This window comes from Lonchura striata, chromosome 10 (genome assembly GCF_046129695.1).
Source record: "Lonchura striata isolate bLonStr1 chromosome 10, bLonStr1.mat, whole genome shotgun sequence".
Lineage (NCBI taxonomy): Eukaryota > Metazoa > Chordata > Aves > Passeriformes > Estrildidae > Lonchura > Lonchura striata.
Window position 1 is genome coordinate 5,196,453 of NC_134612.1, and position 24,480 is coordinate 5,220,932.

The following is a 24,480-nucleotide window of genomic DNA, read 5'->3' on the forward strand; positions in this document are numbered from 1 at the left end:
AAAAACCAAACAAACAAAAAACCTGCCAGAGTCAAAATAGGACCTGACACCTTGTGTGTCAGGGAGGTGGCTCAGCCCCATCCCAGGGTGGCTCAGCCTCCTGCAGTGCCAGCTGTGCTTCTGCTGGAGCAGATCCTGCACAAGGGGGGAGTTTTCCTCTGGAGCTTCAGCGGTGGTGATCTACACCACCTTCAGAGGAAAACTGGTCTTCCTCTGGGAATGCAGTGGGGAAGAAAGCTGCTCCTCTGGGAATGCAGGGGGAAGGAAGCTGCTCCTCTGGGAATGCAGGGGGAAGGAAGCTGCTCCTCTGGGAATGCAGGGGGAAGGAAGCTGCTCCTCTGGGAATGCAGGGGGAAGGAAGCTGCTCCTCTGGGAATGCAGTGGGGAAGAAAGCTGCTCCTCTGGGAATGCAGTGGGCAGAGGCTGCTGTGCTGTTCCCAGGTCAGATTGGATCCAGGTAGGAATGTTGGCTCCTCCCCTGGGCGGAACATCTCCCCATGGATGATGGAATTTTCTCACCCATGCAGGGACACTCAGTGGCCCATTAACAGAGGATATCTCCTGGAGGGAGGATTGGTTGTAGAAGAGATAAACAAAAACTGCCCAATGAACAGAAGAGAACTGCTCTACCTTTAACAGATGGTAATTTAATACACACCCAGCTAAACCTGAGACACTTCCTCACTTGTTTTATTTAATACACTTATCCCAAAGCCCACAGCAGCATCTGGCTATGCCCTCTTTAGTGATGCCACCTCCAGGCTTTCCCAAATAAGCATCAGTGTTGTCCCATGTACAGGTCTGCAGTGCTGGAAAGACTGGCCAGAGAAGAGAGGATGCTGGAGGCCCAGTTCTGGATTTTATTAACTGGAGGAGAAATAGCAGCAGCCAGGATGAGGGAGGGGATCCCAGCCCTCCTGCTTGATCAGGGGCAGGCTCTAGGCACGCCAGTATTTTCCTGCTTTCTTGATTTCTAGTCTGTTCTTCCCAGCAAATCATGATTTGGTCTCACAGGGAGGTGTCAAATGATCCCTCCCAACCAGGCTGGATAATATCTGGGATAACCTGGAGTAATAATCCAAAAGGACGAGGCTTGGAGCAACCTGGTCTAGAGGAAGGTGTCCCTGCCCATAGCAGAGAAGTAGAATGAGATGGGGTTTCAGGTCTCTTCCAACCCAAACCACTCTGAGACTGTGCTGGGAGTGCTGTGGGCTCTCTGGAGGGACAAGAGGCCTTGCAGAGGGATCTGCACAGATGCACCATGTGGCAGTGCCAGTGGCACAGAATTACTGAGCCCAAGTGCTGGGTTCTGCACCCAGGGTGGAGCAAGGCTGAGCATGAGCGTAAGCTGGGAGAGGAGTGGCTGGGGAGCTGCCCTCTGGAAGGGTCTGGGGCTGCTGGTTGGCAGCAGCTCAGCAGGAACCATGGCCAGGAGGGCAGGTGGCATCCTGGGGACACCTGACACAGCGTGGGCAGTGGGCCAGGAGAGGGGATGGCCTGGCTGTGCTCAGCACTGGGGCAGCCTCACCCAGAGCACTCCAGCGTTAGAGATGGTGGGAACGTGCTTGAGTGTCTCCAGAAGAGGAGAACCACGCTGGGGGTGGAAGATGTGACCTGGGAGGAGGCTGAGGGCTCTGGGTTTGTGTGGTTTGGAGAGAAGGAAGCTGAGGGACAACCTCATCCCCCTCTGCAGCTTCCTGAGGAGGGGGCATGGAGAGGGAAGTGATGATCTCATGGGAATGCTGATCTCAAAGCAGGGCCAGGGCAGGTTCAGGCTGGACATTAGGAAGTGTTTCTTTATAGAGCATATAATCAAACACTGCACCAGACTTCCTGGAGAGATGTCAGTGACTGTCAGACTGTCAGTGTTTGAGAGGCACTTGAGCAGTGGTGTAACTTTAGGGCAGCCCTGGTCAGAACTGGTCAAAGCAGTTGGACCAGATGATTGTCCCGGGTTCCTTCCAGCTGAACTGTTCTATTGTAACATGAAGGGTTTTGTTGGTTTTGGGGTTCCATTTTATGTGCTAAGTTTGTTTTGTAATTTATGGCTTGTTGTAGAAAACCACACTGTCACCCTTCTGCTACAGGGGGAAGTGAGTCATTAATCTTCTGGCTTCCTTGGTGTTAATCATATCCGTATTTACTGATACGTGTCTCATAACCTAGGCCCTCTTGTATCCAAATGAAGCAGGTGGTGATCAGAAAAGAGTCAGGATTTTCTAAAGGTAAATAGCGTTGCTAAGCTAATGACCTTTTACAGCAAAAGTATGTTTTCTGTCAACATGGGCAGAGCAGTGGATGTCAGCAAAACCTGTTATGCTTTTTCCCACAGTTTTTGTCAGGCTGGACAGCGATTTGACTGGTCTGGCCCAATGGAAGGTTGTCCCCTGCCCATGGCAGGGAGGTTGGAATAAAGTAAGCTTCCAACCTAAACCATTCTGTGTTTCTCCTGGACTGCCTGGATGGGCTGTGGGACAGGTAATAAGCTGGCTCTGGCTGTGCTCAGAGGGAGCCAATTGATGGATTTTACTCAGGTGTGCTTTTTTGGAAAGCCTTACTGGATGCCATGAGAGTAGGGAAGGGGGTGTCTTATGCAATAACCATCTTCTCCACAATCTGCTTTTCAGTGATGTTGGTTCTTCCACAGAGCAGTGAAATAAATGTTCCATCCAGAACCTTGTTCTTGGAAGAAAAACCATCCTAAAGAGTGTTTTCTTCTGTTTTAAGGCAGAACACAATCACTACAAGGCTGCATGCTGTCAGATTGCACTAAGGATGCTGGCTTGTACTCAGCAATGTGTTGCAATGCCCTTCTCAATCCAGTTCTAAGTTCACACCTCTCTCAGCTTGGCCACGTGGATGCTTTTGTCAGAAATGCCTCCATACCTTCCATGGCCTGTCAGTATCTAGTCCTGCTCTCCACTCTTGTCCGTTCAACCCTTTCTCTCCACTATGGCACACTCCCCACCTCTCCCTTCATCCTTCAGGACGAGTCAGAGAGGAGCTGATTGTCCTCTTCTGAGGTGAAGCAAAGTGAACAACGCCATAATGTGCAAAGAGGAAGAATTTTGTCATGGAAAGCGTGGTCAGGCATTGCAGGGACTGCCCAGGGAGGTTTGGAGTCCCCATCCCTGGAGGTGTTCAAGGAACACCTGGATGTGGCACTCAGTTCTCTGGGCTGGTTACAAGGTTGGGATTGGTCACAGGCTGAACTCAATGGTCTTGGAGGTCTCTCCCAACCCAAATAGTTCTGGAATTCTGTGGCTTTGTGAAAAGAGAAGATAGCCTGTGCAACACAGTCAGCCTGTAATGCTTGGGTGTGGGGTGATGAAAAACTATGGGAAGACCATGATGCAGTTGGAAAAGAAATATGCAGGATTTGCCTTCTGCCAGGATAGGCTGATGCAGCTAGTTCTTTCTGGATCAGGCTCTATATTTTCTGCCTTTTTCCTACACCATTCTTTCTTTTTTTTCCCCCTAAACTACTGACCATCACTGTGTAAAATACAGACTTTCCACATGAAAGGCTCTTTTTAGGAAGTGGAACTTTCCATAGTTATCTTTTTCAGCTGTGTATGCAGAGGGTGCTTGGGAGGGAGGCACACAAACCTGTGCTGTGGCCAGGGAAGTTCTGGCATAGCTCCATTTAACCATCTTCTTACACTTGAAGATCCTAAAGCTCCATGTAAGTTTTACTGTTTCATTAAAAAATAAAGCAGTTCCCTGAGGGAATACAAGGAAGGAGTTAGTATAGGGTTATTTTCCCTTTCCTAGACCTTACTTCTGTGTTCTCAGTGATGCTTTTATGTAGTGGTGCACTGTTGTTTATAAGAGGGAGAGACAGGGTGGCTTCATGTATGTGTATTTTTAGAAAGAATCATTGTGACAGGAATTTCTAGTCCAAATTTGAATTTTTTTGATACGGCCTTAAATACTAGAATGCTGTGAATGCTCCACACTTAGAACCAGTGGTCTTCTGGCACAGTAAGGACATGGCTCTCTACACTGGTTTTGCCTCTCTCTGTACAGGATTATGGCTGGGATAGAGTTAATTTTCTTGACAGTGGCTGGTATGGATCTGTGTTTGGGTCAGCGAAGCACAGGAATGTTGTAGCTGTTCTTGAGTGGTGCTTACACAACATCAAGGTCTGTTCTGCTCCTTGCCCTGCCCTACCAGCGCTTCCACATTCTGATTCTCCCCATGCTGCTGCAAGGTGCCAACTCCCTCTGTGCCTCACCTCCAGCAGGATGGAGTGGTGAATCTCATTGCAACTCACTAATTCTGTGCCACCTGGCTGCCCCTTCCCTCTGAGCAGCCCACCTCCACATGAGGACAAGTATTTGTGCCTGGCACCATTTGTTTGGTTTTTTTTTGGCATAACTAAAGCTGATGATTCGTGTACAACACCCCAGGAGAGAGCAATGAATCAATTGTAAAAGTGTAAAAAATGGGCTTTGGTGATCCGTGGGCTCTACCAGCTCCTGAGTGAGAAATGGCACAGCTGATGTGTGTAATGTAACAGGAGAAAGAGGTCGCTGAAACGTGCCCCCCCTGCCAGCAGCAGCTGGTGCTATGCCAAGAGTAACCCTAGAAATTCTCCATAAAAGAGCACTTTGACTCAGGTTCTACTAAGAAACCCAAGGAAAGCAATCCTACACCTTGCTAATCTCTGCATCTTGGTAAGTGCTGGAGTTGGGGCTGGTCTGGGGAAGCTGTGATTTAAGAAAGAAATGCTGTGTATTTGGCTGCTCTGGAAATGTAGCAACGTAGGTGAAGGATCCTGGAGTGCTGAGGATTTGGCTGCTGGTGGGGGGCCAGCTGCATACAAGGGTTAGAAGGGTGGCACTGTGTGTGGGGAGGGAAAGGGGACCACCAGGAGGTGCATGGATCAGGGCATGGCTATAAGAGACCAAAGTAGCAACTCAATCCCCCCTAATCCAGGCTGGGAGATGTGGGTACACTTTTAGTTGCCCAAATGAGGAGAGCATTGGCTTCACCCCAGTATGGGGAGCAGGGATATGACCCCACCTCCAGACTTGTGGGACAGATTCTGCTCCCCCTGGGCAAACTGCAACCATCAAATCCAGTTTGTTAAGTCCTAGTGTACAGCAGCCTCAGTGGAATCTAAAGTTCTTGCATAATGCAAATTGTATCAGTTGTTAATGACACCAGAGATAAAGCACAAAATAATGCCCCTTTAGGGGCAAGATTTGTCCCTGGCAAGGCCTGGATACAGACAAGTCTGTTAAGCACTTAACCTCCAGCTACAATAATTGCATTTAACCTTAACCTCCACAATAACTGCATTCTTATCAAAAAGTTTGAAGTCTAAATGTTTTAAGAGGCGAACACCATTCCTGCTTTGCTGTTGTCCCTAATTTGCTCTTGCCAAATGTGTCCGGCAGGGAATTCCTATCCTTACCAACCAAGCAAGAAGCAGATAAAAGGGACAGCAGGCGCTGACCATGGCCCCTGGCGATGTGATGTTGTGCACGGTGACAAAGGTCCTCCACCAGCCCCCTGCCCGGGGGGCTGAGCCTCCCTCCTGCAGCCAGGAGAGAAAGGGATCCCCTCTAAGGAATCCCGGTTCAACCTTTTCTTCCCAGCAAAACTGCTGCAAACGCCGTGTCCCGAGGCAGCTCTTTATACCTGTGGTGATGTCCTGCCGTACCGGTGCTTTTCATGGCTTATTTATTAACTCCCACCCACTTCTGGAAACACCTAGCCACTCCCTTCATCCTCACCTACCCCAGGCGTTTAAAGCATTGAACGGATGCTAGAAATAGAGACTTGGCCACAGAGCGCCAGAGGAGACAAACAGGCACTGGAGTCGATTTACAAAAGGAAATATTTCCCAGCTCGCAGCAGCATGAAAAGCCCTGGGTGCGCTCCAAGGTAAGGGCAGAGGGAGCTGAGTGCTTGGGGTGCTGAACAAAAACTTGTTTTGCAGGAAGCTCTGGTTCAGGTCATCCCTGGAAGTAGTTAATAACCTATAGTTAGTTACAATTTGCTGCAGGGAAGGGATTAATTTTGCCATTAGTGTTTCTTGCCTGTGTTCCAGGTCTTTCAATTTAAAAGAACCTTGTTCGTTTGTTGCAGATGTCTGTTATTTTCAGCTTAAGCCAAAGGAACGAGAAGGGGGTCCCGAGCCTTAAAGCATCTATAACTGCACCTCTAAGAGAGGTTGATTTCCATGTTTTCTTCCCAGAGGGGAGATAGCACAGCAAAGGTGGAAAGGCAAGTGGCACCTCTGGCACCAGCCCTGCCAAGTGCTCCGTGGGTTTTTTGGCTTCTTAGAATTTTGTGTCTTAGCAGTCAGTTCCCATGTACTGCTCAAAGGTCTTCCAGGCTCCTTCAGGTAACTTCAGTACAGCATTCAAATCTGGATTTTCTCTCTTGAACTTTGCTTCACCAAATCTTAGAGATATTTTGCAACCTAAATAATTCCATGATGCTGTGCAGGTCAGAGACTTGCCGTGTTGTGACAAAGTGGAGTGTGTGACACTAAGGGAACACAGCTTAAAGCTCTCACAGAGATGTGCCAGGGTGGTGGGGGCCAAGCAGAGGTGAGACCCCAGTGCAGGTTTGCAGACACAAAATCAAAATATTCTGAGCTGGAAGGGATCCATAGGGATCATCGAGTGCAACTCCTTGTCCTGCAAAGGACAGCCTCAAATGCCACACCAAGTGCATGAGAGCATTTTCCAAATGCTTCTTGATATTCTCATAATTTCCATTACATGTATTTGAAGCATAGAGTGCCTGAAATGTAATCATTCTCTGCAGAATTTCAAACAGTTGCCATGTCTTACTCATTCTGGAATGAATGCTGGAAGCAAGGTCTGTAGCAAATCCCGCACTGGCCCTGTGCTGTTTTCTGGGAGAGCAGTCACACTGTGTTCAAAGTACTATGTATGCTCCAGGTAAAGATCCTACATGATTTCTGTCAGTAAAAACCTTGAAATATTTCAAGAGCTCATTTGCTTCCAAGCACAAGATGTGCAGAAATGATGGAGGCTTGTTGGAAGAGGAGGGAAAGGTGCCATCAGTTTCCTCTGTGACAGATTTGTTTATTCAGCCACCTTATTCCCACAGTGCATGTGGGGATGTCACGCTGGAGCCAGTGACAGCCCTGTGAGTGCAGCTGTGGGTGGCCAAGCCCAGGGGGTGATGGGGACAGGACTCCATGAGTGCACTGGCCTGCACCCTGTGTACCTGCAACCCTCCTCTCATCCCCAGGGTCTCCATTTTCCCACACTCCTCCCTGGGGATCCCCTTGATTCCTGCCCTTTGCTCTTCCTCTGGACCTTCCTCGCTTGGCTGGGCTGAGGTGCAGCAGAGTTCCCTCCATGTCACCACTCTCTGCTTGTTCCCTGGGCTGGAAGGCAGATACCTTTCCATCCATCCATCCATCCATCCATCCATCCATCCATCCATCCATCCATCCATCCATCATCTTTCCATCCATCCCAGGCACAGGAACCAGCACCAGGACCTGATAATTCATTGTTTGTCACCCCTGCTATTTCTGCGTGGGGAGTGGCACGTGCACAGACCGTGTCCTGCAGAGATCAGTCACTCTTGCTCCTAAAAACTGACCATTCCAGGAAGAAATATTTTTTGGCCTAGATAATTCAAACCTTCATTCCTCCCTGTGTCTCCAGGGACAAAATCTAGCTGTTGTTTGGTTTGGGGCATGTCCAGACAAAATGGGTTTCTGGGAGCATTCAGTTAGGCTGGATATGGGCTCGGTGTGCTGAATGTGTCTGAATATTTGGAGGCAGGATGGCCCCATGTAATCCTTTATTTAAGTAAACAACTATTAAAATATTGTGGGCTGCCTTGAGGTGATAAAGTGCAGAGGTCTACAGAGCCTGTCTTCTTGTAGCAGAATGGATTGATAGTTCTTCTAGAGCATTTTGTGATCTGGATCTGCCTTCAGGATTATTTTGGGTAGATGGGATTTGTTTGCCCCATAAAATATCATCAGAGTTGGCATTTTGGGGGCACTACCTAAATTAATAAATGGACTGTTACTGCACCCATTAAACTCGACAGAAAATGTGCAGCAGGAGGATGTCAGCTTAGGCAGAACCTCCAGGCAGGCAGGGTGATGTGCTTTGGAAAAGCATCAGATAAAAGACAGCTTCAGTTTAAATGAAAGGCCAAGATTGGTGCAGGGGCTGCGTGTAGCCTGCTCGCTGCCCATGTGCTCCTCTGATTTCTCCTCCCATCTCATCTCTAAGGACAGGGGATTGCCCCACTCCCCTCCCCCTAACAGGCCTGAGGCCAAAAATTTAGGAAGTCCTGATAAAATCTTGCCTGCAGATCTGTCTTGAAACTCTTTGAGCAGAAGTTGTGCTGCAAATTCCTGTCAGAGCTTGGTACCAGCTATGGATGGGGGTCTTCCCTGGCTTTGGGAAGGGCTCTTGGAGGAAGGCTTGAAGGCTTCCTTGCTCCCTTTGGAGAGTGGAAACCACAAGTGTGACCATACCATGCTGTAAATTTGGATTATATCTTCTCAAAACAGTGTAAAGGCTGAGCCAGATCTGCTACATTTTGCCCATGTCTGCAAATACGAGATTCACACAGAGCTAAAAAAGCTTCTAGGGTGAGAGAAGTCAGATCAAACTTGTTGGTGAAAAATTCCTTTTAGGTAGGCTTCAAACCTTCAAAAGATCCCTTCTGAGTCCCAGCTGGAGTACACTGGTTATCATGGTATCATAGGATTGTTTGAATTGGAAGAGACATTAATGATCATGCCACTCCAACCCCCTGCAATGTGCAGGGAACCTTTGATACATCATGGTTGCTTAATTAGCGCTGGAAAATACTCCACCCTCATCATTATCCACCCTCCCCCTTTTCAAAGTGAGGTGTAATAAAACCATTACAGGTTCTGTTGGGTTATTTGATTTTCTGCCTTGAGAAATCATATTTATATTGCAAAAGAACCTCAGTTTAGTGGATTTTTTTCCTTAGTTTAGTGGGTTTTTTTGCAATCCCCATCTTCTGGAGTGATGTGATTACAGGAGCTGCTCAGGTTTCTTGCCAGGGAAGTCTTTATGTCCCTACAAAGGGCTCGTTTTCTGGTGAATAATCTAGGAGTTTGAATAGTGAATAAGCTCTAAAGCCCCAGAAAACCAAAAGAAAAGCAAAACAAAAGGCAGCCAAGCAGAGCAGGAGGCTGTGGGAAGAGCTTAGGCTCTGCCTGAAGCACATTGTGTCTTGCCAAAGGCTGAATTAGGAGAGTAAAAGTGAAAGTGCAATTTCTCACTGTCTTGCCTCTAACACAGCTTGGGGTCCAAAGGTGGCTGCCAAAACTGAGATTTAAAACTGTGCTCACATTGATTAAAGTTCCCAAGGGCAAGATGTGAAATGCGGTGGTTTGGAGGACTATTGGATAAAAATCCACTGAAACTTATTTTTTTTCCCAGGCATGCCAGGTGTCTCATCATTTTCAGTTTCTGCCTGGGACTTTCCTGCCTCTCAGGATTCCTCCATATGAAGAATAAGAATTACAGGTGAGTCAGAAGCAAGGCTGCACAGTTTCCTGTACCTGGAGCAGCTGGGACTGATCTCTGACACCTGATTTATTTCTCATGAGGCCTTGGGTTGATGTTCAAAGGGTGGTGGCTTAAAACTAGGTCTTAGATCCGTGTTTGGGGAAGGAATTGATTTAGCCAAAGTGCAGCCTCTTAGGGACCAAACCAGCTGTGCAGGGAAAGGGGATTAAGCTAAAGTCTTTGGTAAATGAGAATCTGGAGAGGGGGAAAACTGGAGGGGGAAAACCTCTACACTAGAGGGTTGGGGCTGACTCAGATAAAGCCTTGGACCATCTGCAGGTGTGGTGTCAGAGGAGCACCTGGGTGTGGCTTTGCCAGGTCTCAGAGATGGGGTGCAGCACCAGAGAGTCTCTTTGCCCCATGTGTCACCTTCCTGCAGCATCTCGAAGAGCCACGAGGAGCTGCTGATCCCTCCCACGCTGTGCCATGCCAAGACGAACGTCATGTTCCTCAAAACCCACAAGACTGCCAGCAGCACTGTGCTCAACATCATGTTCAGGTTCGCAGAGAGGTACAACCTCACTGTCGCCCTCCCTGCTGACCAGCTCGTCCACCTGGGATACCCAAGGACTTTTGTGGCCCACTTTGTGGAGGGCTTTGAAACCATAGGCCAAAATTACAACATCATGTGCAATCACCTGCGGTTTAACCCCTTGGAGGTAAGAAAGAGCCATGACACCTGAGGAGAAACTTGGTTGGGACAGGACTAACCTCTTCTTCCTTCCACAAATAGGTAAAAAAGGTGATGGCAGCCAACACTTTCTACTTCTCCATCCTGAGGAACCCCATTCTTCTGCTGGAGTCTTCCTACATCTACTACAAGGACTCTGTGCCTGCCTTCCGGAGTTCCAAGAATGTGAACGAATTCCTGGAATCACCCACAAAGTATTACCACCCAGCAGATTACAGGAAAAACATGTACGCCAGGAATATCATGTGGTTTGACTTTGGCTACGATAACAACGCGAAGGATGACAAGAACTACACCCAGGCTGTCCTGGAAGAGATCGAGCAGAACTTCCACCTCATCTTGATAGCAGACTACTTTGATGAGTCCATGATCCTCTTGAAGCACACTTTGTGCTGGGACCTGGATGATGTGATTTACTTCAAGCTCAATTCCAGAAGCCAGGACACTGTCCAGACGTTGACTGCGGAAAGCGAGGAGCAGATAAAAGTGTGGTGCTCGCTGGACTGGAAGCTCTACTTGCACTTCAACCAGAGCTTCTGGAGGAGAATTGAGCAGACCATAGGGCTCAGGGTGCTGGGAGAGGAGGTGGATCACCTGCGGACCAGACAGAAGGAGCTCATGGAGACTTGTCTCTCAGAGCAGGAGGCAGTGAGGAAGGATCACATCAGGAATAAAGCTCTTCTGCCTTTCCAGTCAGGGGCTGCAAATATCCTGGGTTACAACCTCAAACAAGACTTGGACAACAAGACTCTGAGAACCTGCCAGAAAATGGTCATACCAGAGCTCCAGTACACGTCCTACCTTTATGCTGTCCAACACCCGCACAAGAAGAGGAAGGATGTGGGGCTGCCATTGCTGTGGACCAGTCTCCAGGAGAAGATGCAGCTCCCACAGTCCAACTAGGACATGTGGCAACACACTGTGGCTTCCCACCGCTTTGCATCACCCCTTGTCTGACATGTAACTGACCCACAGGACTCTTGTGCATTGAGAGGAAGGCAGTGGGGGCTTTGTTTAGGGACACCAAGTTGGTGGCTGGTCTCTTTTTGGGGACCTTGAGCCAAAGGCTTTGCATCATCCAGATCCTGGGTGATCCCACCTGCCTGCTTCTGGCTGGAGGGAGCCAGGCTGGCTGCAACTGGTCAAGATATTCCAGCCTCTTAATCATTAATCGGGAGCGTGATCATTTGCCTTCATTTCATTTTATTTGATATCCATCAGTCTGGTCACAGCTCACTGGAGCAAGTACTGACTTTGGAGGGTTTAGGGGACAGGGAGGGCGGTGTGAGAAGGGGACACAGTGCTGGAAGAAGCAGGAGTCCACGCTCATGAGGACTAACCACCACACGCTGCTGGAGCTGCCTTTGGTGTGGGGGTCTCAGGCATCCTGCCCAAAGCCAGGCAGGCTGGGCTGCCTTGCCCAGTGGCATGTAAGCTGTGCCTCTCACAAGTGTCACCAGGTGAATGGGACACTGTCCCACATAGGAGAGCTCGGTGCTCCCCTGGGAGGGGGTTTCGTGGTTTTGACCTTTGCTCTCAGGCAAGGGTGCCCGGGCATGGATGTTCCATTGGGTGCAGCATCCCCAAAGCCCTTTATCAGCAGACACGTTTTTGGGGCTCCCATTGCTGTGTTGGCCAAACTCTCCAGCAGGGATTAGGAGGGGATGGAGTGAGGGACAGCTTTGGGCACACTGGTACATCCAGATCCCTACTGCTGTCCTGACCAGCACAAGCAGGAGGAGATGCTGGCCCAGCTTTAAAACACTGGGGTTTTGTCAGCGTAAGTTGGCACTGACAGAAGTGTTGGGAGCAGGTGACAAGCAGTGACACCAAATCCATTTGGCTTGGTGCTGCCATCCTCACAAACCTTCCTGGCACTGCTGCAGCAGCAGGGCCCTGGATGGCAGGATGGGGAGGATGCATCTGGGGTCCAGATGTTGCCTTGGGGGTGAAGATGTGGGGCAGCAGCTCCAGCTAGGAAGCAGGAATGATGCTGTCAGGGGGAGAGGGGTGAGAAGCAGAGCCAGGATTTTCCTCAGTTGTGTTTAGCAGCTGAGGCAGGGGTTAACCAGCCCAGGTGTCCAGCAGGAACAATCCAGATTAAAAGCACTTTCCCTCACTAAAATTAACCCGAGGCTTTTGTGGCAATCAGGCGGAGCTGCTGGAGCCACACGTGGTCACCCTGGGCCATCCCAGGGGCCCTTCCCTGGCAATTCTCCAGCCTCCACCTCAATTTTCCCCTTGGAGCTTCTGATGCGTGATTTGCCCTATGGATTTTGTCAAGCCCTTTTAGCTAAACTGATCATACAGATGGAATATTGGAATATTAGAGTATAGGTATAAAAATGGTTTCTTAGTAGCTGATCTATGTGTATGTGGGGCTCCTGGGAAGTCTGGGGATCCTGGGAGGGCTGAGATTCCTGGGAAGTTTGTGCATTCTCAGGTGCTGGGGGTGCCAATAGGGCTGGGGATCCTGGAAAGGCTGGGAGGGCTGGAGGTCCATGGAGGACTGGGGGTCCCGGGACCCTCTGGACCACAGCTCCCAGGCTGGGGAGCTCACGGCGGGGTGGGCTGTGGTGAGCACGGGCTGGAGCCCCTGGGCAGGGAAGTGTAGCCTCTCCCAGCCTGCAGGAGGAGGGAAACTGAGGCAGGAGATGCGATTCCCGCCCCATGGACCCCCTTGCTTCCCCTGGCGGGGTTCCGGGCGAGGTGTCTCGGGGCTCTCCCGGGCCACGGGGGCGCCTTCGTGCCGCCGCTGGCTCAGCGTCGCTGCGGGGCCGCGCCGGGGCAGCCCGTGACCGGCGGGGGTCCCTGCCGGGGACGCGGCAGCTCTGCGGACAGCCAGCCTGCCTCCTGCTGCGGCCGGGGACACGGCACACTCCGCTGAGCAGGACCCGGTGAGTGCCTTCCCTTTCTCCGGGGGGTGTCGGCTCAGCAAAAGCTCCCGATGAACGCACAGCCGAGAGCGGCTCCTGACTGCTCCGCCCGAGCTCCTCCTGGAAAATGTAGGGACATGGAAGCTGGCGACAGCTGACCTGTCCCTGAAGGAAGGGCTTTGGGAACAGCTCTCACCCACTGCCGCAGGGACAGCCCGGCTGGGGACCCCCCTGTCCGTGCTGCGCACCTCGGGATCCCCCCAGGGAGCGGGGGAAACGAGGGATCCGCTGGGTGCGCTGCGCTGGAGGCGGCAGAGGAGCAGGAGCAGCCCCGACCCTGTCCCGATGAGCCTGGGCTGCTCTGGAGGTCCCTGCCCTCCCCGTGCTGCTGCAGGAGGAGAGCATGGAGCTGCAGGTCTCACCCTGCTCTTCGCTCACTGGCCTTCATTTCCCGGACAAGCATCTTAAAGATCGTTATAAATGAATCAGTCAATTTAATAACTAAAGGAATCCGTTAAATTGAATCAAAGTAAAATCTGGAAAAGCTACAAGCAAGTCAGCACCGAGCCAGGCGATCGGTGCTGGGTGAACAGGGTCTGGACTAATGCAGCACTATACCCTAGTAGTTCACAGGGTACTGATTTTACAGGCTTTGTTTTATACTGTTTCTAGACTTAGTGGGATTCTGGGGGGGGCGGTGGGGGGGAGGTGTCTTCCTGTTTCTTTTTGTCCTTTTTTCACATATTCATGCGTGTACTTTTCTTGTGGTGTTTCTAAATGGAGGTTTTCCTGGAATACTCTGATTGCTAAAATCCTGTTAAATGGTAATATCTTCAAATATTTTGTTCCGGCAATGAATATTTATCTTATCATTCAAGGCATATTTTCTAGACAGAATAATCCTTCAGAATAACCATATTTTGAGACAGGAATTCACCCTGTGTATATTGCTCTTTCCCATCACTTGGTTCTATTAAAAAGACTACTGTATTTTTTAGTCCCGAGCACAAATTTATTCTAAATTATATATTACAAAGATCAAATTCACTTCATTTTATTTTGGGGTCCCCAGGTCAGCCTCCTTGCTGATACACTATGCCCTGACCCATCTCTGAGCTGTGGTGACTTGCCAGTGGACGCTCTCTCCACCCCAGCCCTGTCTGTCAGCCCCTGCTCCCGGGGGGTTACCCAGACCCAAGCCCACCAAGTAAAACCCCAAACCCTTCCAAGAACAGCCCCGTGCCCCTGGCCATGCCCAGCAGCCGGCCTCCCCTCCTTCATCGGCCCACCACAACCTTCTGCTGCAGCCACCATGGGCTCCCGGCACTTCCCGGCCCGGACCGTGCTCTTCGAGAAGGAGTCCAGCGGTGTCACGTACCGCGTGCCCGCCCTGCTCTACCTGCCCTGCGTGGCCAAGCTGCTGGCGTTCGCCGAGGAGCGGCTCAGCGCGGACGATGCCCACGCCAACCTGCTGGTGCTGCGCCGCGGCACCATCTACGGCAGCTACGTGGAGGTGGGACGGGGCTGCACCGGCGTGGGGACACGCTGGGGCTGTCCTCATCGCTTGGTGGGGCACAGCCAGGCTCCTGGAGACAGCCGCGTGGGAGAGGGGCTGGCGTGGGTGGAGTGAATCCCAGGGTCACGGGTTGGTTTTGCTTGGAAGGGACCTCAAAGGCCATTTCATTCCGTGCCCTGCTGTGAGCAGGGACACCTTCCGCTATCCCTGGTTGCTCCAAGCCCTGTCCAGCCCAGCCAGGAGCACTTCAGGGATGAGCAAAAAGTTGGGCATGGTCCTCACCCCTCTCTGTCCTCTCCTTCTCCTCCTCCTCCTCCTCCCTGGGCAGTGGGAAGACATGCGAGTGCTGGAGACGGCAACGCTGCAGCACCACCGGTCAATGAACCCCTGCCCCCTCTACGATGAGTTCACGGGCACGCTCTTCCTCTTCTTCATCACGGTGCTGGGCAGGACGCCTGAAGCCTACCAGATTGTCACTGGCCAAAATGTCACCCGCCTCTGCTGTGTCACCAGCACTGACCAGGGCCTGAGCTGGAGCACAGCCACAGACCTGACACAGCAGGTCATTGGGGCGACCATCAAAGGTACCCAGCTGCAGGGGGTGAGGAGAGGGGAGAGCAGCCAGCACGGAGGGGTGTCCCTGGGTTTTGGTCTCCTGGAACCACCAGTGACGTTGCTGGGGTGATTTTGACGCAGGAATCCCACAGGCTTCCAAAAAGGTGGAAGAGGACCTCAAGCAGAGGGGAAAAAGATGGAGGGAGTATGCATATCAGTTACTGAGAGTGGGGAGAAGATGGAGAGGCCCCACAGCCACGGGGAGCATGTGTGAGGACAACTAGGCAGCGCTGGGCTCTGTTGCCCTCCCACCCCACTGCTTGGCTTGACTGGGAGGAATCCCTGGGCACCTTTCCACACGGGGCCTGGCAGGGCGCTGTGGGGGTCACTCTTTACCCCATCCCACCTTCACCCCATCCCATCTCCGCTCCCCAGACTGGGCGACATTCGCGCTGGGCCCCGGGCACGGGATCCAGCTGCGTTCCGGCCGGCTGCTGGTGCCAGCCTACAGTTACCACATCGACTGCAAGGAGTGCTTCGGGCAGCTCTGCAAGACCACCCCGCACTCCTTCGCCTTCTACAGCGACGACCACGGCCGCGGCTGGCGCTTCGGGGAGTTCATCCCCAACCTGCAGACGGGCGAGTGCCAGCTGGTCTCTGTGGACGAGGAGGACGGATCCAACGTCCTCTACTGCAACGCCCGCAGCCCCTTGGGCTTCAGGGTCCAGGCGCTCAGCACGGATGACGGGGCCGTGTTCCACGGGGGGCAGCTGGTGCAGCGGCTGGTGGAGCCGCCCCACGGCTGTCACGGCAGCGTCATCGGCTTCCCCGCGCCGCTCGTGTACGTCCGCGCCGCCTCCCGGGACGCCGTGCTGCCCCGCCGGGGCTCGGTTTGCCGGGCGCTCCGGGCCTTTGGGCGCCTGCCCACCCGCCAGGCGGGCGGTGCTGAGCTGCCCACTGGCAACCACCGTGAGCCAGATGAGCCCGATGGGGACCGTCCATGCCCAGGGCATCACGGTGATGCCCACAGCGTCACCTCGGCCCAGGGGGACTCTGCAGCAACCCCCAGCCCCACTCCCTTCTTCCAAGCACCAACGTGGATCCTCTACTCCCATCCCACCAGCTCCATGTCGCGGGTGAACATGGGGGTTCACCTGAGCACCTTCCCCAGGGACGCAGAGAGCTGGACAGAGCCCTGGGTCATCTACGAGGGCCCGAGCGCTTACTCGGACCTGGCGTACATGGAGCTGCCCCACAGGGACGCGCCGCTGGCCGGCGGCACGGCCATCGCCTTCGCCTGCCTCTATGAGAACGGGACGAGGTCTCCCTACGAGCAGATCTCCTTCAGCATGTTCACGCTGCACGACGTGCTCCAGAACATCCCCCTGGCAGCCGCTGCTCCCCGCCGGGGCCGCGGGAGGAAGAGGAGGAGGAGGAGGAGCTGCTTCATCTCCTAGAGCCCTCCCAGGGCAGCTCCCCACACCGCCCCAGTGCTGGATCCTGGAGCACCAACCCATAGGCTGGGTCCTGCCACCGTCCAGCACAGAGGCGTGTGACTGTCCCCACACTAGGGTCTATCTCATTTTTATTGCTATTTTTTAAATTCTATTTTGGGTGGGGAGGCTTTTGCCCCCAGCCCAGCCCCAGGCTCCTCTCCAAGAAAGAGCCTCCTCTGGAAACAGATATTTGGGGGGCAACAGCAGCAGTGGCAGCCAGGGGTACCCTGTGCCATCCCTGTGTGCTGGCTCAGGAGATGTGGTACCACCACCCTGCCTGAGGGCTGTCCTCTCTTGTTAGAAATAGTTACACCATATAAATATGGTATATCATGTTAAATTCTTTCTTTTTCATGAAAAGGCTTTTTCTCAGTGGTGTCTCTGAAGTCACTCTGAGGGTTTGGGCTGGAGTAGAGTTCTGTTCCTTCATTGTGGCTGGGATGGGGCTGGGTTTTATATTTGGGCTGATGATGAAGAAATGTTCGTATTGCATTACTTGTCTGTCTGGGCTTTTAGTTCTCTCTCTTCGTTTTTTCATTACAATTTTTTATTATTCATTATTATTTCATTACATTTTCCTTTTCATTACAATTTATTTTTATTATTTCAATTATTAAAGTATTTTATGTCAACCCAGGAGATGTCTCACTTTTACCCCTCTGATTCTCTCCCCCTCCCACGGCATGGGGGTGAGTGGCTGGGTGGTGCTTGTGTGCCAGCTGGGGTTCAGCCACCCCAATGGCCCAGTTGCTGTTTTGTCTGGTCTGGGATTTGGTTTTTTAATCTGCCATGGCCATCACTGCTCTCCTCTGACCCTTGTCAGTCTGGGGACAAGCCCCTCCCAGCACGGGCAGGCCCAGGCCCAGGCTGGGTCCTGCAAAGGTTATGGGGAGGGGGTTGAGCACAGGAGTGGGGTCCTGCTCTTGGGAATGAGCAGCAGCTTCTCCTGACACTTGTGTGTGGGTGAATTTTGGGGTTACACCTCAATTCCAGCTCTGCCTCCCCCAGCACGACTCCATCCAAGGACCCCAGCTCGGTTCCTCAGGGCTCCTTCACCTGTCCTGGCCTGTGCTGGTGACAAACACCAGCTCCAGTGCCCTAAATATGAACTGATTAACAAAACTGATTAACAGGAGTGTCCATCTCTTCAGTCTGCGACACCACCACGTCTCATTTTCCACCGGGGTGGGTGGAGGCTGACAAGTGACAGACAACATGTAAAACAGAAATTTTCAGTTCCCTTGAAGTTGCAAAATAGGACTTAAAGACTAACTAGCAAGTGAGATAAAAGAGTGTAAAAGTAGGCACACGGGATGCTAAACACAGCTGGAGCCAGTGGAGAAGCAGGTAATGAGGAACACAGTGACTTCTGTGGCAAAGTTATGGAACAAGGAACAGCAGCTCCTGCCCTGAGAGACGTTCAAGGCAAGGTCACAGTGTTGGGGCACTCAGTGAGCACAACCACCAGACAACCCTCTAGGATCAAAAGAGGACTTCCAGGAAAGGATGGAGGCATGTAAACTGGTTCTAGGAAAAGTGATATTTATGTGTTCTCTAGGAAGCCCTCTTGTAATAGATCTGTCTGATCATGATGGAACAAACCTCCTGTCATGAAGCTTCACAACACACACTGGGTTAGAGGAGGTATCTATCCTGCATGATTCCAGCTCGTGGTAAGGGATGCCTGCTTCCTAATGCTCCAAACTGTGTCAGAAAATTGATTAAACTGGTTCTCTGCCTCCTTTCAGTAGCACAGGAGTGGCTGAGGCAGCTGCTGGGTTCATACTGGGATGCTGGAAGCCAGGTCCTCACCTCCATCCCTCACCGGGCCAGCTCCCAAACCCAAATGGCCACCAGCCCCAAGGGAAGGGACATGGCCTGAGCCAGGGCATCTGCACAGGAGCAGCCCTTGGCACATCAGCCCCACGAGCTGCCCCAACACCCAGGGTGTCATCCCCCACGGGGGCTCTTCAGTCTCACACGGGGCTCTTGCACTGGGCTGGTGTCACAGCCCCTGCTGTGCCCTCTCTGCGGCATGTGCCAAGTGACACCCGAGGCGACACCTCCTCCTGGCACTGCCACCGGGCCCTACTTGGCGTCACAGAAGCCACAGAGGCAGCCGAGGCAGCCGTTGAGGATCTGGAGCAAGGCCAGCACCATCTCGGCCGCGCTGATGAGCAGCAGCAGGGAGAACAGCACGACGTGCCAGGTGACGATGCCCTCGGGCTCCAGGCAGATGCTCCAGGCTCTCCGGTTGTACAGGTAATTCTCAGCCCTGTGCGACAGGAAGGGGAGAAGGTGCAGGATGCTGCCTGCAGCAGGTCCACAATCCCATCGCTTTCTTGTCCCCCAGACACCCCATCCTGCACTCAGAGGATTCAGGGAAGAATAAAAGCTTCGAGGCAAAAAGGAAAGGAGCAGGCAAGAAAAAGAATGGTTAGAAGAATCACATTTACGCACGTGTCTGAGTCTAAAAAGAGAACAGAATTATTTTGTAGCACATATAGTGACAGGAGGGAAAGAAACCTATGCAATAACAAAGTCTGCCATCTCTCTGAGAATTGACCCGACCACTGGAAGCAAAAACATGGAAGCTAATGTCAAGATGTTCCAGTGTAAAAACAGTGGAATGAAACATTAACCCTGGGTTCAGATACGATGAAATGTTGGTAGGAATCTGAAGTAAAGAAATGGGAGCAGTGGGGTTTGAACAGTGTACACAAAGGGATTATGACACTTCATAATGAATGAGCAAACAGTGCTGCAACTTCTTATTTGGGGTCTATTCTGTTCGTTGATACTGCAATTACTTCGGCTGGGAGGGTGATGAAGATGGAAAGCACCATGTAGAAATCCATGGAAGGTGAGGATTCCTTGAGCTACCGGGGTTCTGCATCAACCACCACGCACGCATCCATCCCACCCCCCTTCATTAACCCACTTAATTAGCAACCCATTGATTCAGGCCTCACCTGGCATCAGGCCCCTGGTCAAAGGCATCCAGGAAGGGGTAGCCCCAGCGGGCTGCGTGCCCCAGGCCGGGCTCGGAGGAGTTGTAGAGGCAGAGGGGCCCGTTGGTCAGCCCCACCCCGCAGAGGACGAAGCAGGCGGCAGCGCCCAGGAGCGCCAGCTTGGAGAGCACCACGGACAGGAACGCCTGCAGGGAGCACCGGGGGGACACGCCAAGTCAGCGAGGGTCAAAACGCAGCTGCAGCTCGTCAGCGGAGCTTGGGAAGGGGCAAAACTGCCCTGGCCAGCTGCGGCTGAGGGTGGAGGCAGCACTGGGGCGGCAGGAGTGGGCAGCGAGCTGCGGAGGTGGCACCGTGCCGCACTGGAGAGCAGCACCCAGCCCCCGCTGTGGGACGGGGGGCGTTCAGCGCATCCCGGCGTGGGGCCGTGAGAAAGGGCTCCGTGCCCCACGCAGCAGCGGGGGGACCCGGCACACCCCCCGCGGGCCGTGGATCCCTGCGGTGGGACAGGGCACGGGCGCATCCCGCCCCTGCCCAGCCCAGCCCGCTCCCGGCTTACGCTGTGGCGGCCGGAGCGCTGCCAGCCCAGCGCCGTGACGTGGGTCGCTGCCAGCAGCACCTGCAGGGACAAACACAGCGCTGGGGGACAAAGGGGAGCGGCTGCCCCGCTCCGGCCCCCTGGCCAGCTCCAGAGCCGGCGGAAGGCGGCCGCGCCCCGCGGTACTCACGGCGATGCCGCCGCCCCAGAGTCCCGGCACGGCCCGGGCGTGGCCGCTGATGTGCCCCTCCAGCAGGTACGTGGCTGCTCCGCCGGGGAAGAGCAGGAGGATGCTGGCTGCCGTGGAGAGCGTGCCCAGCACCAGCAGGCAGGGACCCACGATCCGGCTGCACTTCCCCACGCACATGGCTGTCCTGCATGGGCACGAGGAGAGGGAAGGGCTGCGTTTGGCCCCGCAGCGCCCCGAGGTTTCCCCATCCCGAGCCCATCTCACAGCTGTGGGTGGGAGGGAGTCGCTGGGTTGTGCTTTTGGGTGCAAGCCCACCCTGCTGGAACTGCCCCTACTTGAAGGCAGTTTCCAGTGGAAATTGTAATACTTCTTTGCCAAATAGGCGCTGGTGTTCCCACACCAAACCCCAAGACTTGTGTGGCTCTTCCAAAACGTGTCCCAGCTCCTGGCAGGGGAAGATGGTCTTTAAGGTCCCTTCCAACCAAAACCAGTCTGAGGTTCTATGAAAATGTTACTGCAGGGAGCCAACCACCCACCGCAGCTCAGTTTGGCTTTCAGCATTTACAATGAGCAGCAGGAAGCTAAGAAAGAGTCAAAATCTTTGTACAAAGGCTTGTGAAAGCACATCAGTCTCCAATTCAATCTGACAGTAATTCTATCCCTGTCCCTACCATAGGTCTGAGTAGGCTGAAAGCAATTCAATTTAATTAAGAAATTAAATTTCTACTCTCCAGTGCTACTGGCATCTTACTAAGTTATGAGTTTATCTAGAAAGCACCTGCCCATCTCCAGGTGCTACCTTGTCCAGAATGGCATCTCTTCTGCACCTACAAGACCCTTTTTGTACAGCATGTCCTTTGGTCACTCTGGGACTGCTGAAAATAACAGGACTGCTGTTGTCCTTGCTCTCAGCCGTTTGCTACCCTGAGTTCTTCTGGCTTGAAGTTTGGCTTATGCATTTTCCCCTTTCCTGCTAGGCTGCAGCCCATTTGCACAGGTGCCCCAGTGAAGCTGTTTCTTGCTCTGGCTGGTTTTGTTCTCGCTCTGGCTTTGCAAAGCAGAAGCGGCTGCGGCACCGCGGGGTTGGATCTGTGGGAAGAGCTGCTCAGCCCCTCCTGCAGGACCTCAGTGCCAGGGAGGAGTGGCCAGGGCAGCACATCCAGCCCTGGCACAGCTGAGGGGCTGGGGGACACCAGTCCCAGCAGGGCACTGGGGAGCTGAGCATGGAAGAACAGGGCTCTGAGACACCTGGGGGAGACCATCAGCTCCACACATCCTAGAATCCCACCTCTCTTGATTTCCATCCTCCCTGCCTTGGTTACAGGGAATTAAGGGCCTCTTGGCCCCAGTGAGGCCCTGCCTGCAGTCCAGGGATTGATTGTGTGGCACAGCCATGAGTGCCCTCTGCTGAGTCCCACCTCCCCACCACCTTCTGGAAGAGCTGCAGCTCCTCTGAGCTCACAGCCTGGGCTCTCACAGCAGAGCCTGTCTGCTCACCTCCCCTCCTCCTCTCCAAGCACTCCCCTTCCCCTCCACCACTGCCCTCCCCCTGGGCATGGCAGCAGGTCTTTCCCCTGGGAAGCTCCCAGGCCACGCTGTCCCTTCCAAGCAAATCCCCCTGAGCAAGCAGCTCCTGGGCCAGCACAGACAAACCTGTGCAGGGCAGGCAAACCAAAGTGCAGGTGGTCCTGTGTCCATCCTGTGTCCGAAGCAGGACCCCCTTCTGCCAGCACACCTCCATGACAAAAGCACAGAGATTCCAGCAAAGCCCAGGGAACTCCTCCCCACTCCCCAGCTTACCTGGAGCGGTGCCACGCAGAGCAGCAGCAGCACCCAGCCCTGGCTGAGCCCTGTCCCAGAGGATCACCCATGGGTGACTATTTATGACACCTCAGCCTGTGCTCCCCTCCCATCCTGTCCCCCACGGGCCGCCCACCAGACCATGACCCTCTGTCCCTGTCCCCATCCCAGGGAAGGATGAGTGGCTGGATGAGCCACTCTGCCTTGCCCTTCCCCATTTCAGAATTTACACTGGCCGAGTTCACCAAATCAGGCATAACCTCAGATTTTAAGGCTTCTACCACATCTGCACTAAATGCCTCAACCAGTGCCCGAGTAGTGAACACTGCTGCTCCTGGAACAACCTGTTGGGATAATGTTTCCTCTCTAATACTTCAATAAAAGCTTCAGAATAAACATTCCCATGTGTCCACTGGCTCCTACCTCCCACCCTTTGCTTCCTCACAGGCGTGTCACCTTTTCCTCAGGTGCTGAATGTATCCCCACCATGTGTGTGTCTCATGCCTTGGTAATAAGATTGAGAGAGGAAGGTTATTTCTAGGTATCTTCATTATTATAAATCATCAGATATCAGCATTTGGTAGCACAAAAAAAAATGGCAAAAATGGGACAGTTTTGTTGGCAGAAGAGTTGCAGGTGGCACCAGCAAAGAGAAGAATGGCTTGTGGGCTGTGCAGGCACAAAGAAGAACCTTCTCAAAGAAGAGTTTTGGGAGCCCTCCAAGAGCCACGTGGGAAAAGATGAATGGGTGAGGCCAAGTTACAGCAGGCAATTCCATTCCTCTTGCAAAAACAAGCTGAGGAGCAGATTATCAGACAGTCCCTCTGAAAGGAAAATCAGAGCTGGCATCAGGAGAGGAATTCCCATTTTAGAATCTCAGAACAGTCTGAGGGGGAAGGGACCCAGTAGGATCATGGAGTCCAGCTCTGGAGTGAGTGCAGGGATTGAACCTGAGACCTCAGCATCCTTAGCACTGGGCTCCAGCACCTGAGTTAACCTCAGGGTATTTCATCCTTAAATGGGACAAATCAGTCTCCAAAATGAAGACAGACAACGCATGCAGGATAAGCAGAGTCCAAGTTCTCCTTCCTTTTTCCTTTCCTTTTTCACTTAGAAAGAGGGGAACCCTTTTTTCACTCTGCTGCAAGAAAAAGTTTTGCAACCTCATCTTGTGCCTTTCCTACGTCACAGCAATCTGAGGTTCCCACCACACACATGATCTGCTCCATCATCTCCCACAGAAAACCCCATGCCAGGAAGTGTGAAGCATCAGGGTGACACTCTTCCCTGGACTGCTGATCTTTTCCTTATAAGAATAACCCTAATAGAAGGCTAATTTTGGCCGTGCACGTGAGGAGCTGTGTGCTTGCCTTTCCCACACCAGAGTTCAACTGTGAAACTGCCAGCACAGCAATTATGGGCAAGGAATTTGCTGCCAAGTCACCCAGTCCTGGTGCAGCCAAACGTGGTCCCACCTAACGCAATTCCAGCTTGGCAAGGTCCCCCTTGGCTGAAGAGGTGCCTTCACCTCCCTACTCCACCAGGAGATTCCCTTGGGGCTGAGGAACCTGCACAGCAGGCTGGGTTCCAAGAGTGGTTTGGCTTCAAGGAGAACCAAGAGACTGAGGTGGGTCTGAACTGGTGAGGAGGAAACGTTCTGTGCCAAAGCAGCCTCCACCTTGGTCCTGGATGGAAGATGTTCAGCACCCATCTGGTCTCTCCCACTCCCCTTCTTAGCATCTGCAAATCTGTTTGTGCCACTACTCAGCCAAGACTTCTCCAAAATCCCCGTAGACAAGCCCTGCAGGGTGTTTGTGGCTGGAACTGACTGAGGAAACACTAACACCATGCTGGACAACATCCCCTTTAGGGCTTACAAATGTCACCTGAATTTACAGTTCAGATAAACCCCATGAAAAGCTGGAAGTTTACAGATAGGAAAAATAAGTAAATGAAACCCAAGAGGTATTTTGAGTTTGAGGTATCCCAGTAGTTCCCTGAGCTGCAGACTGATGTAAAAAGATTCCTGACTCACTTGGAACTGGGAATATTTTCCTAGGCTGTGTGAAGAGTTCAGGGTTTTCCAGCTTCAAGACTGTGGCAGGGGCTGAGCTCCGCAGTGGAGACTTACCTACAGTCAGGAACACGAGATTGACCCAAAATTGATTTCTTAATTTCACTTTCTCCACTGCATCTGCCAAGTCCTGGTCCAGAAGGGCCCTTGCTCTTTTGCATTTCATGCCAGGCCACGACAGGAACATCCCAACTGCACAAGTCAGAGG

At 52.7% G+C, this 24,480-nt stretch overlaps 3 protein-coding genes across 3 annotated transcripts; 2 read left to right on the plus strand and 1 right to left on the minus strand.

Moving 5' to 3' along the window:
• Window positions 1-5,566: 5,566 nt before the first annotated feature.
• On the plus strand, window positions 5,567-11,444 carry GAL3ST2 (galactose-3-O-sulfotransferase 2). The gene is made up of 4 exons (XM_031505697.2): window positions 5,567-5,896; window positions 9,439-9,525; window positions 9,947-10,226; window positions 10,301-11,444. Exons 1-4 carry the CDS (start codon window positions 5,775-5,777, stop codon window positions 11,159-11,161), a joined length of 1,350 nt encoding a protein of 449 aa, XP_031361557.2. The 5' UTR covers window positions 5,567-5,774; the 3' UTR covers window positions 11,162-11,444.
• A 1,623-nt stretch (window positions 11,445-13,067) lies between these two features.
• NEU4 (neuraminidase 4) lies at window positions 13,068-17,337 on the plus strand. The gene is made up of 4 exons (XM_021545412.3): window positions 13,068-13,155; window positions 14,442-14,647; window positions 14,979-15,234; window positions 15,641-17,337. Exons 2-4 carry the CDS (start codon window positions 14,447-14,449, stop codon window positions 16,660-16,662), a joined length of 1,479 nt encoding a protein of 492 aa, XP_021401087.2. The 5' UTR covers window positions 13,068-13,155; window positions 14,442-14,446; the 3' UTR covers window positions 16,663-17,337.
• Window positions 17,275-20,590, minus strand: TM4SF19 (transmembrane 4 L six family member 19). The gene is made up of 4 exons (XM_077785595.1): window positions 20,399-20,590; window positions 20,230-20,289; window positions 19,674-19,858; window positions 17,275-18,976 (listed from the first exon to the last, which is right to left on the minus strand). Exons 1-4 carry the CDS (start codon window positions 20,573-20,575, stop codon window positions 18,790-18,792), a joined length of 609 nt encoding a protein of 202 aa, XP_077641721.1. The 5' UTR covers window positions 20,576-20,590; the 3' UTR covers window positions 17,275-18,789.
• Between the last annotated feature and the right edge of the window lie 3,890 nt (window positions 20,591-24,480).